At 44.4% G+C, this 14,297-nt stretch overlaps 1 protein-coding gene across 1 annotated transcript in view; it reads right to left on the minus strand.

Annotated features, from left to right (window-relative positions):
- The window catches only part of YIPF1 (Yip1 domain family member 1), a 32,181-nt gene extending 23,045 nt beyond the window's left edge, over positions 1 to 9,136 (minus strand). Inside the window, exons 1-2 of the mRNA XM_089666600.1 lie at positions 9,046 to 9,136; positions 559 to 618 (exon numbers count right to left, since the gene is read on the minus strand). Coding sequence (XP_089522726.1) covers positions 559 to 589 — 31 coding nt within the window. The 5' untranslated portion in view covers positions 590 to 618; positions 9,046 to 9,136. The remainder of the gene's footprint in view (positions 1 to 558; positions 619 to 9,045) is intronic.
- Positions 9,137 to 14,297: the final 5,161 nt, after the last annotated feature.

The following is a 14,297-nucleotide window of genomic DNA, read 5'->3' on the forward strand; positions in this document are numbered from 1 at the left end:
ATGTATCAGTTGAGAGTGTTGAGACAAACCATTTACCACTGGCAGAGGTGCTTACAAGGATCAGCTTTTATGTATGTAAAATTTTTATCCCAAAATAAAAAATAAAAATGTTTGCTGTATCTGCCTGTGTAACTGCAGCTTGAGTTGGAGTTTGGCTTCAATTTGTTAGTGTATCTAAATCTCTTAGAACATCTAACACTACCCTCCCTCCCAGACTGATAATGCTGCTGTCCAAAGATGCCCCTGTGTTCCTTCATCCACAATTAGGGCACTATTATACAGGAGGTGTGTCACAGGCCAGATCAACAAGTGAAAACAGAGGAGAAAAAAATAAAAAGTAAAGCAGCCACCACATCCAAGGATTGGAAAGCTGCAATATATTACAGTTTTGGTTTTGGGTTTAACACTTCTTCCAGGCAATATGTTTCCTTAGTATAAAAATGTCCTACAAGCAGCCAAGTGTGAACTTTTTACATTTGTTACCTGTGCAATATTCAGTCTGCCATACTAAAATAGAGAATTAACAAAACTGCTAAAGACGCCAAGCTTAGGATTTACCTTGAAATTTAAGGTCATTGGTGCCCGCCATTCACCCAGTTTTGTGGTGTCAAATTTATGCTGCAAAACACATGAGAAATCATTTAGGAAAGCTTACCAGCCAACATACAAATATATATACAGGTGGTTTGTTTTATGGATTCAAAACAAGAAGTTGTAGATGAGAGACCTGAACCTGACCCACAACCCTACCTAAAACCTGCATTACTGCCTCACCCCCGGTTCACATCTATGCGGTTGTGCAGGCCGCGTTGTGCACGGATACGAGAGCCCATTCATTTGAATGGACTCCCGTGCCCGCAACACACAGGCAAAGGAGGCCCTGCACTTCTTTGGAAAACGCAGCCCGCACGGGAACCTCGGTTCGCAGTACGGTTGCATTTTCCAGGGCGTGCGGCATGCCATTAGAACTGATGGCACCCGCCCATGGGTCCGCAATTCTCTCTGCGGGCGGTGCGGCTGCACGGATTTTCGTGCGGATCCGCAGCGGCACCACCCGCACAGATGTGAACCTAGGGTCAATGTTACAAAATATTACCCAGCTGCAGAGAATGAGAGATTGTCCAGACTAAAGTTCCTAAACTAAAAGGTACTCAAGTAGAAGGTGATATGTATTTATTGACTGGTGATCAGAGACTATCCCAGCATGGAGGGGGCTACATTCTCCTACAGCCAGAGAAGTAACCACAGGGGAATGCAGAAAAAAAAAAAAAACACAGCACACAATCTAAAGTAGTTGAGCATGGCAACCAATCAGTTTCTATCTTTCATTTTCAAAGCTTAACTGAACAAGCTGAAGATAGAAGCTCCAGTTTCTGCCTGTAGTTAGATTTGAGAAAATCCCATTTCATTTCATCCATTTAAAAGATGAAATGAAAAATCTGCACTTCGATTACTTGATCCTGTGAAAAACAAGCAGCTAGCACTAAATTATTGATAATAAAAAACTCAAAACCAAATAGTATATATAACCACTTGAACTGCAGAAGGTTTTATCCCCTTCATGACCTGGCCATTTTTTGCTATTCAGCACTGTTCTATTTTACTGGCAATTGCGCAGTCATGAAACACTGTACCCAAATGAAATGTATATAATTTTTTCACAAAGGTAGAGCTTTCTTTTGGCAGTATTTGATCACCACTGTGTTTTTTGTTATATAAATGAAAAAAAGACCAAAAGGTTTTGAAAAAAAGAAAAATATTTTTTTTTGCTTTCTGCTATAAAACATATCTAATAAAAAAAAAATTTTAAATCAAATTTCGTCATACATTTGGTCAAATGCATTCTGCTCAGCGTCCTTAGTAAAAAGAATCCCAATAAGTGTATATTGATTGGTTAGTGTGAAAGGTATAGTGCCTACCAACAATGGTATGTATTCTGGAATTTTTATTTATATACTAGCCACATCCTGACCGTAATGTACTGCGGCCAGGCGGCAGCTATAGGCAAAGTGACGTACCCGTACGTTGCTCTGGCTGTACCAACACAAGTGGGCGCTGCGCGCTCCCCCACCGCGACTGCTGTGTCTAGCAGACACAGCGGAATAAAGATCCCGGTGACCATGTGATCGCTATGCAATCACATGATCACAATGTAAGCAAAGGTGTTATGAATCAATCTCATTCATAACAGCTCTGCTTCTCTTCCTAGTGAGCTATCATTGGCCCCACAGCTCACATGATACATGGGGCCAATCACAGCACCATATACCATGTGACCAGCTCCAGCCAAACACAGATCACTATCTTGAGCTGTCAAAAACCCAATGATGACAGTGCATGAATGAGTTAGGTTCATGACAGCAAGCTTTGCAGGAGAAATGATCATTATTTCTCCTGCAAAGCAAAGGGTAAAAAAAAAAAAAAAAAAAAAAAAAAAAAACCTAACAAATCGCTGACTCCTCCCCCCCATACCATATTGAGAATTTTTGGGGTTTTTTTTAACTACTTACCAACCGCTTACTCGTATATTACGGGTGGGCAGCAGCTCTTGGCAAAGCAACGTAATCTTGAGTCGCTTCCTATTTTGGGGTGTGTCCCCAAAAACGCAGTGTTAGCAGGATTAGCCCTGTTCGCTGCCAGCACTAGCGTTTAGCCCCTCTGCTGTTCTTCACAGAAGATTTGTACCAATTGATTGTGGGCCAAAGCAATTTATACGCACAACAATACATCACCACCCACCCAAATTCAGCTCTTGCCAGACAATTCGCATAAAAACCTAACACGGTTTCTGAATTTAAAACTTTTTTGGGCCTAACCCTCAACATGGACATTACAAGAATGAATTACGGTCATATTGGTCCACAGACCCGATTCTTCGTATGCCTGTGTTCTCTGCTGTTACATATATGTCCAACATGGACCAGCAATGTACTGGTATGTCGCTGGACTTTGAATAGTTATACTGGGATGATGCCTGCAGCTACAGGCATTATACTGATATTGTTTTTTTCAGCTGACGGTCGGTTTTCATTTAAAGACAATCCTAGTGGCCAATTAGCTGCTGAAATGCTTTTACGAGCAGCGGGAAGGGACATCCGCCCCCCTCCTGCTGCCTTCCACAGTTTTCTTGGGTTCTTCTGTCCCACAGGGAAAGCCAAGAATGCAGCCGGCAGATATAGAGCTGATCAGAGACCAGAATGGCTCCAATCATCTCTATAGTCTAAGAAATCGGAAGCTAAGAGCATTTCATCACTTCAGTTTTGCAGGATATAAACAGCACCATTTGTACATTGGGAAAGCATCTGATCACACCGATCTTGGTGAGATCAGATGATGTAAGGGCAGAGGAGATATCTAGAGTCTGATAGACCCCAGATTTCTCAAAAAAGAATACCTGTCAATGCCTATTGCAGTCAGAGGGGATATTTACATTCGCTGCGATAGCAATAAAAGTGATTAAAAAAAAAAAAAAAAAAAGAAGACAGTGTAAAAATAATTTAAAAAATCAAAATAACGAAGAAAAAGCACCCTTACCCCCCTGCACACAGGCACCTGCGTGCGCAAGCATTGATCCCGTGACGGTATGTACACAACAGTTGCACCATGCATGTGAGGTATCATTGTGAACGTCAGATCGAGGGCAGAAATTCTAGCACTAGAACTCCTGTGTAAATATAAATTGCTGACCTGTAAAGGCTTTTAAAGCATTGCCTATCAATAATAAAAATGTATGTACTTTGTTGCCATTGCACTGGCATGCACAATTTTGAAGCATGTCATGTTTGGTACCCATTTACTCGGCGTAACATCATCTTTTATAATTTATCAAACAATTGGGCAATATATTGTGCTTTTGTGTATTGAAATTCTAAAACGTGTATTTTTCCCAAAACATTTGCGTTCGACAAATCATTGCGCAAACAATGTGTGATGTAAAAAAGTTCAACACTCACGATTTTATTCTCTGCTAAATATATAATGTTTAGGGGTTCAAAGTAATTTTCTAGCGAAAAAACTGTTTTTTCATGTGAACAAAGTGTCAGAAAAGGCTTGATCTTCAAGAGTGGGTGATGTGTGGCATAAGCTTCTATTGATGGCCCTAAAATGCCCGGATAGTAGAAGCAACACCTCCAAATTACCCCTTTTTGGAAAGTAGACACCCCAAGGTATTTGCTAAGAGGCATGGGGAGTATTTTTCAGATCTCATTTGTTTCCACATGTTTTTGGAAAACGAAGAAAGAAAAACAAAAATGTATTTTTTCTGTCAAAACCCTGTGACAAAAATGATATCTGTAAAATACTCGCTATGCCTCATCAAATTCCTTGGGGTGCCTACTTTCCAAAAAGGGGTCATTTGGTGGGGGGGTTTGTACTATCCTGCCATTTTAGAGCCTCCGAAACTGGTAGTGGTAGGTAGGTAGTGGGGAAGTGATATGAGGAAATACGCCCTTTGAAAGCCTGGAGGTGGTCATTGGATTTTGGGGGCATGTATGTAGCTAGGCTGCCAAAATGTCTCTCACATGTGGTATCCCCATACTCAGGAGAAGTAGAAGAATGTGTTTTGGGGTATTATTCCACATATACCAATAGCATGCATGAGCAATATATTGTTAAAGTGACAACTGGACTCAACATGCCTCGCTGCAAATTTCTGGGGGTGTCTACTGTCACAATCATGCCCACAGGTAGAGGTGCGGTTCTCCATTTTACCCCAAACTTCTACATTTTGGTATTGCTCTTAAACTCATATGCCATCACCTGAGGGGGGGGGGGGAAGGTGTAGTATCGTGCATACAAGAGCCAGGCACAGGATCTCACTGTATTAAGAAGTCTTCTGTATCCCCTCATTCCACCCCCTCCCTCAGGAATGCGTTCAGTGTAGCAGTTTAAACAATCCTCTTGCCAAATAAGGTAGTGAAGAAAGCAAAGGAGAATCTCGCTGCAACAACAAAACCGAGTGTGAGACCAGAAATCCCTTTTTAGCTCATCAGACTTGAAACTGCTTAACCCCAGGCATTTATTTGGCAAGTACTTATTTACCTAAACTTCTTTCTGTTATCTGTTTGCTGTGCGGTTGTGCTCTGTATATATATATTGGTTACATCTGCTTTCTGTAAATATTTTTACTGCACCCTTTTAACCTTTTGGTAATAAATCTTACTTTCTAAAAGTGTTGAACTGTTTCTATAGCTCCTGAATGTAACTTACGAATCCCTGCCGCTGAAGAGCGCTACTGTGAGTATTTAACCCTCTGTATAACCGGTCTGTAGAGATAGCGGGATACTGACGGTTAACCAATCATCCTAGTGTATTGCTGAGTTTCCTCTTTCAATGTATAAAAAGGAGGCGGTGGCAGTGTGAAGGGTTAATTACGTAATTAACCTGACCCAGTAACAAACGCTCCCAGACTGCAGGTATATCAATTGTGGTCCAATTAGCTGGAAAATCATTGTGCAGGGTGCAGCTGGGCGTGGCATTGTTACGCACAGGACATCACGGTTTTAGATTGGCTAGTCCTTCGGTCACGAGTTTGGTGAGAAGGTCTGGGGTCTGACGCCGCGCCCGTCACATCTACTTTCCAAAAATTGGTCATTTGGGGGGGGGGGGGGTGGTTGTACTGCCCTGGCATTTTAGCACCTCAAAAAATGTGATAGGCGATAGGCAGTCAAACAGTAAAAGCTACGTAAATTCCACTATATATACGATAGTTTGCCGGCACTATAACTTTTACCCAAACCAATTAATATACATGTATTGAGACTTTTTTTTACCAAAGACATGTAGCAGAATACATTTTGGCTTAAATTTATAACTAACTTTGAGTTTATTGGATATTTTTTTATAACCAAAAGTGAAAAATATCTTTTTTTTTCAAAATTTTCAGTCTTTTTTTTTTAACGCAAAAAGTAAAAACCACAAAAGGTGATAAAATACCACCAAAAGAAAGCTCCATTTGTGTGAAAAAAAGGACATAAATTTTGTTTGGGTACAGCATTGCACGACCGCGCAATTACCAGTTGAAATAGCGTAGTGCCGAACAGCAAAAAATGGCCTGGTCATGACAGGGGGGGGGGGGGGGGGGCAAGTGGCAAGTAATGGCGGTGATCAGCAACTTATAGTGGGACTGTAATAGTGCATCGGGCAATCTGACACAATACAGCGATCACTGCTAATGATATACACTGTCACTGTGCTAATTCTTTGGTGTACTGCAGTGTAACACAGGTAACAGCTCTGGCTCTATGTACATCTAGAATGACATTCCCTTACGGCATTGGCTCTGTGTGCAGCTCCACATGGCACTTCCACTCTCTACAGCTCCCAGCTCCGTCCTACGTGTGTTGCCACAAGTTATGTGGCTTCTTCAGAGCATGCTTACCCCTTTCTCACAGGTTGTTCCCACCTGGGCTCTGCATACCAACCCCCCATTTTTAAAAATATCATCATCAGTGGCAGTTTATTTTTCCCTGTTCTTTGCCATCCCACTGAGGACATCATGCCAGATCTGGTGCATGAGCCGTACGACATCTGGGGAGGCCTGCAACTGAACAATGGTGCATGTATGAGATCAGATGAGTTCAACTAGGAAGGTACTGGTGCCATCCTCTTCCCAGGGTGCACCTGTGAGGCCAGAGTTACAGCACCAGTGCCTCCTGAACACCAGGAAGTGCCAGGAATATAAATACATTTTACAAAAATGACTTCATGATGTCTATGTGTGTACATGTACCAGGCATTACTTTTCTTATAGTTTTTAATAGAATGGAGAGAGATTAGAATACCTGTCAGGTTTTTACTGCTGTCTGTGCTTCCATTAGGGAGGTTCACCTACTCAATTTATCTTGATTACTATCATCATCAAGAGCAAAGGAAAATTCTTCAGGAATTGATGGGAAATCTTCCAATAGGGACTGGTGTCAGTTCTGGTGACAACCAGGCATTTCCTCACTTTGGAGGGGTTTCCTCTCACTTCCTGATTGGACTATGAGACAGGAAGTGAGTAGAGGTAGTTTTGCCTATGAACACGGGTCAGTTTGGGCACCCTGACTGATCTGCAGCTACACAGCCCCATACACAACAAACTGCAATGCTCTATGTGTTCTGACACCTTTCTATCAGAACCAGCATCAACTATTTCAGAAATATGAGCTCCAGTAGCTCTTCTATTGGATCAGACTACAAAGGCCAGCCTTCACTCCCCATGTACATCACGGAGCCTTGACCAGCCATGACCCTGTCACCGGTTGGCCAGTTTTCCTTCCTTGGACCATTTCTGAACACTGTAGACTGGGAACGTTCCACAAGAGTTGCACTTTCGGAGTTGCTGTGCCCTAGCCATCACAATCTGGCCCTGGTTAAAGTCTCTGAAACCCTTAGGCTACGTTCACACTAGCGTTGTGTGCAGGCAGCAGAGAGGCGTTTGGGAAGCGTTTTTACCGCTTCCCAAACGCCTCTGCCAATTCTGCACATTACAGCACATGGTACTGTTCTAACAGGAGCGCTTGCTTGCGGCAAAAGGGACGCCTCTGGTCGAGTCAGGAGGTGTTGAAGCCTCCTATTCTAGTCTATGGTGCTGCTCCGCAAACGCCCGGCCGGCGTTTGCGACGCGGTTGCAGAACAGTAACACCATTCAAACTGCATTATAGGCGTTTTTGGGGCGTTTTTAACGCTCGGCAAATGCCTAGCAACTGCCGCTAAACCGCGCATGCGGCGCTTGTGGAGCGTTTGCCGAGTGTTAAAAAACGCTCCGCAAACGACGGACCAACGCTTGCCAAACGCTATAGGGGCGTTTGGAAAGCATTGGTAAAACAGCCAAGTGTGAACGAGCCCTAACTCTTTTTTTTCTGCTTTCAAAATATCAACTTCAGGGACAGCATGTTCTCTTGCTGCCCAATATATCCCATACACTTTCAGATGTTATTGTAACAAGACAATCAGTGCTGTTCACTTTATCTGCCAGTGGTCATAATGTTATGGCTGATCAGAGATATATATATATATACATACACATATATGGTTGTGCTCAAAAGTTTACATACCCTGGCAGGAATTGTGAAGTTTTGGCATTGCTATTGAAAATATGACTGATCATGCCAAAAAAAATGCTCTTTTATTGAAGGATGATGATCATATGAAGCCATTTATTACCAAATAGTTGTTTGGCTCCTTTTTAAATCATAATTACAGAAATCACCCAAATGGCCCTGATCAAAAGTTTCCATCCCCTGGCATGTTTCTTCTTGGTAAAGACACACAAGGTGACACACACGGGTTAAAATGCCACTTGGAGGTTAATGTCCAAAATTTGAGGCTTTTTAAATTGCAATTAGTGTCAGTGTATAAATAGTCAATGAGTTTGTTAGCTCTTACGTGGAAGCACTGACTAGGCTAGATACTGAGCTACGGGGATCAGAAAAGAATTGTCAAAAGTCCTGCGTAACAAGGTAATGGAACTTTATACAGATGGAAAAGGACATAAAAAGATGTCCAAAGCCTTGAATATGCCAGTCAGTACTGGAAAATGCCCTATTAAGAAGTGGAAAGTTCAGGGAGCTCTTGATACCAAGCCAAGGTCTGGTAGACCAAGAAAGATTGCAGCCACAACTGACAGAAGAATTGTTCGGGATACAAAGGAAACCCACAGGTAACCACAAGAAAAATACAGGCTGCTCTGGAAAACGACAGTGTGGTTGTTGTGAAGGAGCACAATATGATGACACTTGAACAAAGATGAGCTGCATGGTGGAGGTGCCAGACTGCATCAATGACACACATATACATACATATATATAGCATTTAAATCAGAGCCCTCGCTCTTCCTCTCCTCCCAGAGTTATACACACAGCTCCTGAGCATGTCTCTGCAATGAATCAGCACTGAAACTGTACAATACACTGGAAGATCCAGCATCAGCCGTGACCACAAGAACAGTGGAGCTCTCCCGCCCTGCACCCTATACACCCGGGAAGGGGAGGGAGACTGTGTTCCATGCCTGTGTTAGAGGGAGCACAGTCCCCCCCACAGCCCCCATGTACACTCACTCACAGTAGAATCACGTCACCATTCAGCTCCTGTTGTTGCCGGAAGTCTAAGCAGCCCTCTGGTCAGTCAAGTGACAGTCTTCAACCAATGGAAGCGCCCGGTAATGAGACCACGCCTCCCGGGGGGGGGTCTAGCCTGCTGTGTCCTGAAAGAAGCCGGATCTGCGTCATGTGACCTAGTGGTCTGGCTAATGATAGAGGAGCGGAGTATGCAGAGAGAGATTAATATGTCACGTTGTCACGGATATAATAGCCGTCCAGGCTGTGGATCCCTCTCTCTGGGGATGTACCTGGTGTGTGGAATACAACCAATGTGCAAAAAACAAACTATTCTGTATGTAATGGAAACCTTTCCTGAGAGGAGCATGGAGGGAGCCATTGCTGACTTAATGTGCAAATAGTAAGGGCTCGTTCACACTTGGCTGTTTTACCAAACGCCCCTAAGACGTTTGGCAAGCGTTGGTCAGGCGTTTGCGGAACGTTTTTTAACACTCGGCAAACGCATGCGTGGTTTAGCGGTGGTTGCTAGGCGTTTGCCGAGCGTTAATGACGCCCCACAAACGCCTATAATGCAGTTTGGTGTTACTGCTCCACAAACGCCGGCCGGGCGTTTGCGGAGCGGCACCATAGACGAGAATATGAGGCTTCAACGCCTCCTGACTCGACCAGAGATGTCCGTTTTGCTGCGATGCAAACGCTCCCGTTAGAACAGCACCATGTGCTGTAATGTGCAAAATTAGCAGAGGCGTTCGGGAAGCGGTAAAAAAACACTTCCCAAACGCCTCTCTGCCGCCTGCACACAATGCTAGTGTGAACGTAACCTTACTTTGGTTGCTAGGCGTCATGGGTTTGGTTGCTAGGCATCATGGGCCTGCAGAGTCAGGGTAATGCCTCCCCAGAAGCTGCTACAGCCGTCCATTGAGAGGAACGGGAACAGGCAGTTGTGCAGACGGTGTGCGTGAAGCACCCGAATGCGCACTGACGCATGCTCCAAATGCAGATAGTGTGCCGGTGCTTTACTCACACTGATGCAGAATTGTGTACAGCTGCCCCCTCCCTTTCATCCTAAGGGTCATCACCAGTCAATTATGGGACTAGTGTGCCACAACTGCACGCCAAGCGTTTCGCTTTCTGTTGCGGCACTGTCACATTGACTTTAAAGCAAAAATCCGAGGAACTTTTTTTTTTTTCTTGCCTGTGCAGTGGGGTTGCACCAGCACTGCACAGGTAAAATGCTCGTTGTTCTAGGAGAGAGAACGTTGTATAGTCACCTGACCTGCTGATCCTCTCCGCACAAGACCTGTCCTTTCGGTTCCCACCCAGCTCCCCCCGTGGTCCAGCTGTCTTGTAAATGGACTGTTCCTGACATCAGCACACTCAGTGCACACTCCACAGACAGGAACAGTCCAGCACTGGACCGTGGGGGAGTGCGGTTTTCCATAGGATCGACGGGTCAGGTGAGTATGAGCTTCGTCCTCACCTATAGAAAAACCAAGCAGCTAACCCATGCAGTGGGGGCACAGCCACACTGCATGGTAAATAAATTAACTGGAGTTCTGCTTTAAAGTGGTTTTAACGGCTCAAGGTTTTTGTACCGCCATACATTTTATGCATTAAGGCAAAAACCGTCCGTGTGCAGCATCTCCCCCCTTATACTTGCCTGAGCCAATCACAGCCAGTGAGCCAATGAGGAGAGATAGGGGGCCTGAGCCGCAGCTGTGTGTGAATGGAAACACAGAGCAGCGGCTCAGGAGCAAGCATGCATGAGTGCCTGCAGAGCAAGCTGCTTGCTTTGGGCACTTGGCAGGAGGGAGGGGCGAGGGGAGCCGAGAAGAGGAGGATCAGGGCTGCTCTGTGCAAAACCATTACACAGAGCAGATAAGTATGATGTTATTATTTTTGCTGTGTTGTTATTTTTAAAACAATGGCTTTACAATCCTTTTAATGGCCAAGTTTGACAGGCTGAGATGAAAAAGCCAAAACGCTGCATGCCAACTCAGCCCCAGTGTAGGATCGACGAATATGACTGCAGCCTGGCGCCAACCAGGCCACACCTCCACAGGGATTAGTCATTGAGGCCATGTGACCCCCCTGAATGGGGCAAAATTTGGGCTTAGGTGGCATGCAGCGTTTTGACTTTTTCATCCCAGAGTATGTATACAGAGCCGGGACAAGCTCCCTCCTCACCTCCACCCATGAGTGGGAGTCATCAGAGTTGTGGATGGTCATCTGGAGCAGAACTCCCAGTTATATATGAGCACAAGTATGACAAGAGGTGCAGTCTGTCAACGTGGCGTGTCCCGTTAAATTTGCAGTAGCCACGACACAGAGCATTGTGATCATGGCATGTGAACAGCATCCCCAAGCTATTGTTTAACCTTTTGAGGGGGCATTAAAACCATGGCTCAGCTGCCTATTTTAACCAACCACGTTCGCCTGTGTAAAAGCAGTTGTTAAGGCCAGTGTTGCTTGCTCATTATTTGTAATAATACCCCAAGCTTTGCATTCCAGCAATATACAAACTGGCATATACAGTAAGTACAAGCCCAACAACAGATGGAGTCATTTTGGTTTTCAGTCCATGGTTGGTGATTGGTATTTCTTACAGAGTCTTTACAGGAAAGTCATGTTGTGCTAAAATGTAGGTAAGGAGGTTAGCCGCTTCCCGACCACCCTATAGCAGAAATACTGCTACAGGGTGGCACAAGTGCACAAAATCACATATATATATATATATATATATATATATGTTATTTTGCACTTGTGGACTCTACACGCACCGCCATTCATCGCCACAGCTGTCAATCACGGGGTTCCAGCCGGTGATTACTCACTGGTGCCCGGTGATTACCGAGGATCTCTGACAGGGAGAACCGTTTTGTTTACTAACAGTTCTCCTCCCTGTCAGCTTAGGCACACTGGTTTGGATGGCTGTGCACAGCACAGCCATCCAAAGCAGTGTGCTTACAGTGAAGCACACACACACACACAAGACGCAGTAAAACACACCCAGCACACAGTTAACCCTTTAATTGCCCCTCATGTTTACTCCTTCCTGCCCAGTGCCATTAGTACAGTGTCAGTGCTTTTTGTTTAGCACTGATCACTGTATTGTCACTGGGGATGTCATTGACACCAAGTCAGTTACCCCCAGTGTCAAAATGCCCGCTGCAGTCCCGCTATAAGTTGCTGATTGCCGCCATTACTAGTAAAAATTAAAAAACAAAATCCTAGTATCTATACCGCCATTTGTAAACGCTATAACTTTCACGTAAACCAATTAATTTACACGTATTGGGATTTTTTTTAGCAAAGACATGTCGCAGAATACATACAAGTTATGACGAAATTTGATTTTTACATTTTTTTACTGGACATGTTTAATAGCAAAAAGTCAAAAATATTTTTTTTTTCAAAATTGTCGGTCTTTTTTTTATAGTGCAAAAAATTAAAAATCAAATACCACCGAAAGAAAGCTCAATTCGTGGGGAAAAAAGAGCATAAATTTAATTTGGGTGCAGCGTTGCATGACCGCGCAATTGTCAGTTAAAGTAACGCAGAGCTGTAACGCAAACAATGGCCTGGCCAGGAAGGGGGGAACACCTCAACCTAGGAAGGTCCAATTTTGTGGCTCACATAACCCATACTGTATGTGCAGCAATATAGAGAGTGGGCTGGGCTTTAACGCCCACACATTGCACATATGTATCCATGGATGGACAAGGTTTCTGTCCTGAGAGCATGCTCACTGCGTGCTCCCAGCATAGCGACCGAGGTTTCATAGACAACTCCTGATCTTTAATAATGATCAAGAGCTCACGGGATCAGCTCCCATGCATGTGAATACTGTGACAACCAATCACAGTGGTCACGTGATTGGGCAGTTCTTCTCACCCCTGGCCATAAAGAGTTTGTTAACGGGACACCAGTGTTGGGTGGGAAGGGACTAACCCCCACCAAGGGGAAATAACAGCCCCAGAAGAGGGGCAGAAACATCCATGGTGCATGTTAACTTCTGGATGTGCATTCGCTGTGCTTCCTCTGTTCCCTAGGGGATACCCCTAGACCCCAGGATTGACCCCTTCCAAGAGCAAGTAAATGGTTGCCCCCTCCCTGATGGACTTATTTTAGGGGTCTACCAGAACCCTAACCAATCCACCATTGTGTAATAAATATAAATAAAAATAGGAACCACACCACACTTAGTCAAACTATTGGCAGTGATATGTAATTGGACTATGACCTAATAAAGGCAATGACTTCAATAAAATTCCATCCCGATTCCCCAAAGTTCCCAGGGCTTGGTCCAGCATGAGAAATCTGACTATGTTCCTCCTTCCTCTAACCTGCTAGTTTTTTTTTCTGTTAATTCAAGCAAAAACAAACACCAAAGTGAACTAAAAAGTGCACAATGTCATGCCGTATGGACCCCTCCCAATGAGGAAGGACTCTTTTCTGACCCCTCAGAACACAAGACTCCTAATGGGGTAAGGTACACTCAGGACCACCTAGCCAAAAGGCTCAACAGACCCCTTTTTTGTCGATCTGCCAAAGCCAAGCACCGAGTACTAGGTTAAGGGCTCATACAAAAAGAGCCCCCCCTCCAAGGCAGGGGAGGAAGGAACCTAAGGTCCACACATCCTCCCCCTAGACTTCAGGGTAGGCCCAAAGGTCCACATCACACAACCTGAAAGTGGAAAAACATATACATAAGGTGCAGTGACACTCCAATGGAGTTGTGGGAAAAAAATAAAAGAGGTGCCAGTATACAGTATATACAATGGCTATGCCTTGCTGCCTGAATTGCCAGCCTTGGGTCAGATGCTGTGGAACATCTGCAAACATACGTAGAGAGGAACCCCTAAACCATGTTCACTGGAGAACGGGCGACCACCTACTTCACCCCCATGGAAAGCAAGTGGGTGGGACATACTGCCCACCTTGCCAGCAAACTCCTGGCCATTGGGGTGGCCCTTTAGCATCAGGTTACAGTGGCTGAAGGTTAGCATTTTGGGGGGGGGGGCCCTCTTAAAACACCCCTCAATCCTGAAATGGCATTCAGTGGATTTCTATAGACTTTTATGAGGATTCACTTACCATTTGAAACAAAAAAAGCCAGTCCACACAGTCCTAAAGCACTTTCCCAGTGAACACCAGATGCTGGGTGGGCCTTATTTGATAAAATGATCACATGAGCATATCTTTTTTGCAATTTTCATCAGGTGAATTTTTATTAATTATTAAAAATGGGTGAAG

Source organism: Staurois parvus, unplaced genomic scaffold (assembly GCF_062004578.1).
Source record: "Staurois parvus isolate SC_StPar_1 unplaced genomic scaffold, SC_StPar_1.0 ptg002753l, whole genome shotgun sequence".
Classification (NCBI taxonomy): Eukaryota; Metazoa; Chordata; class Amphibia; order Anura; family Ranidae; genus Staurois; species Staurois parvus.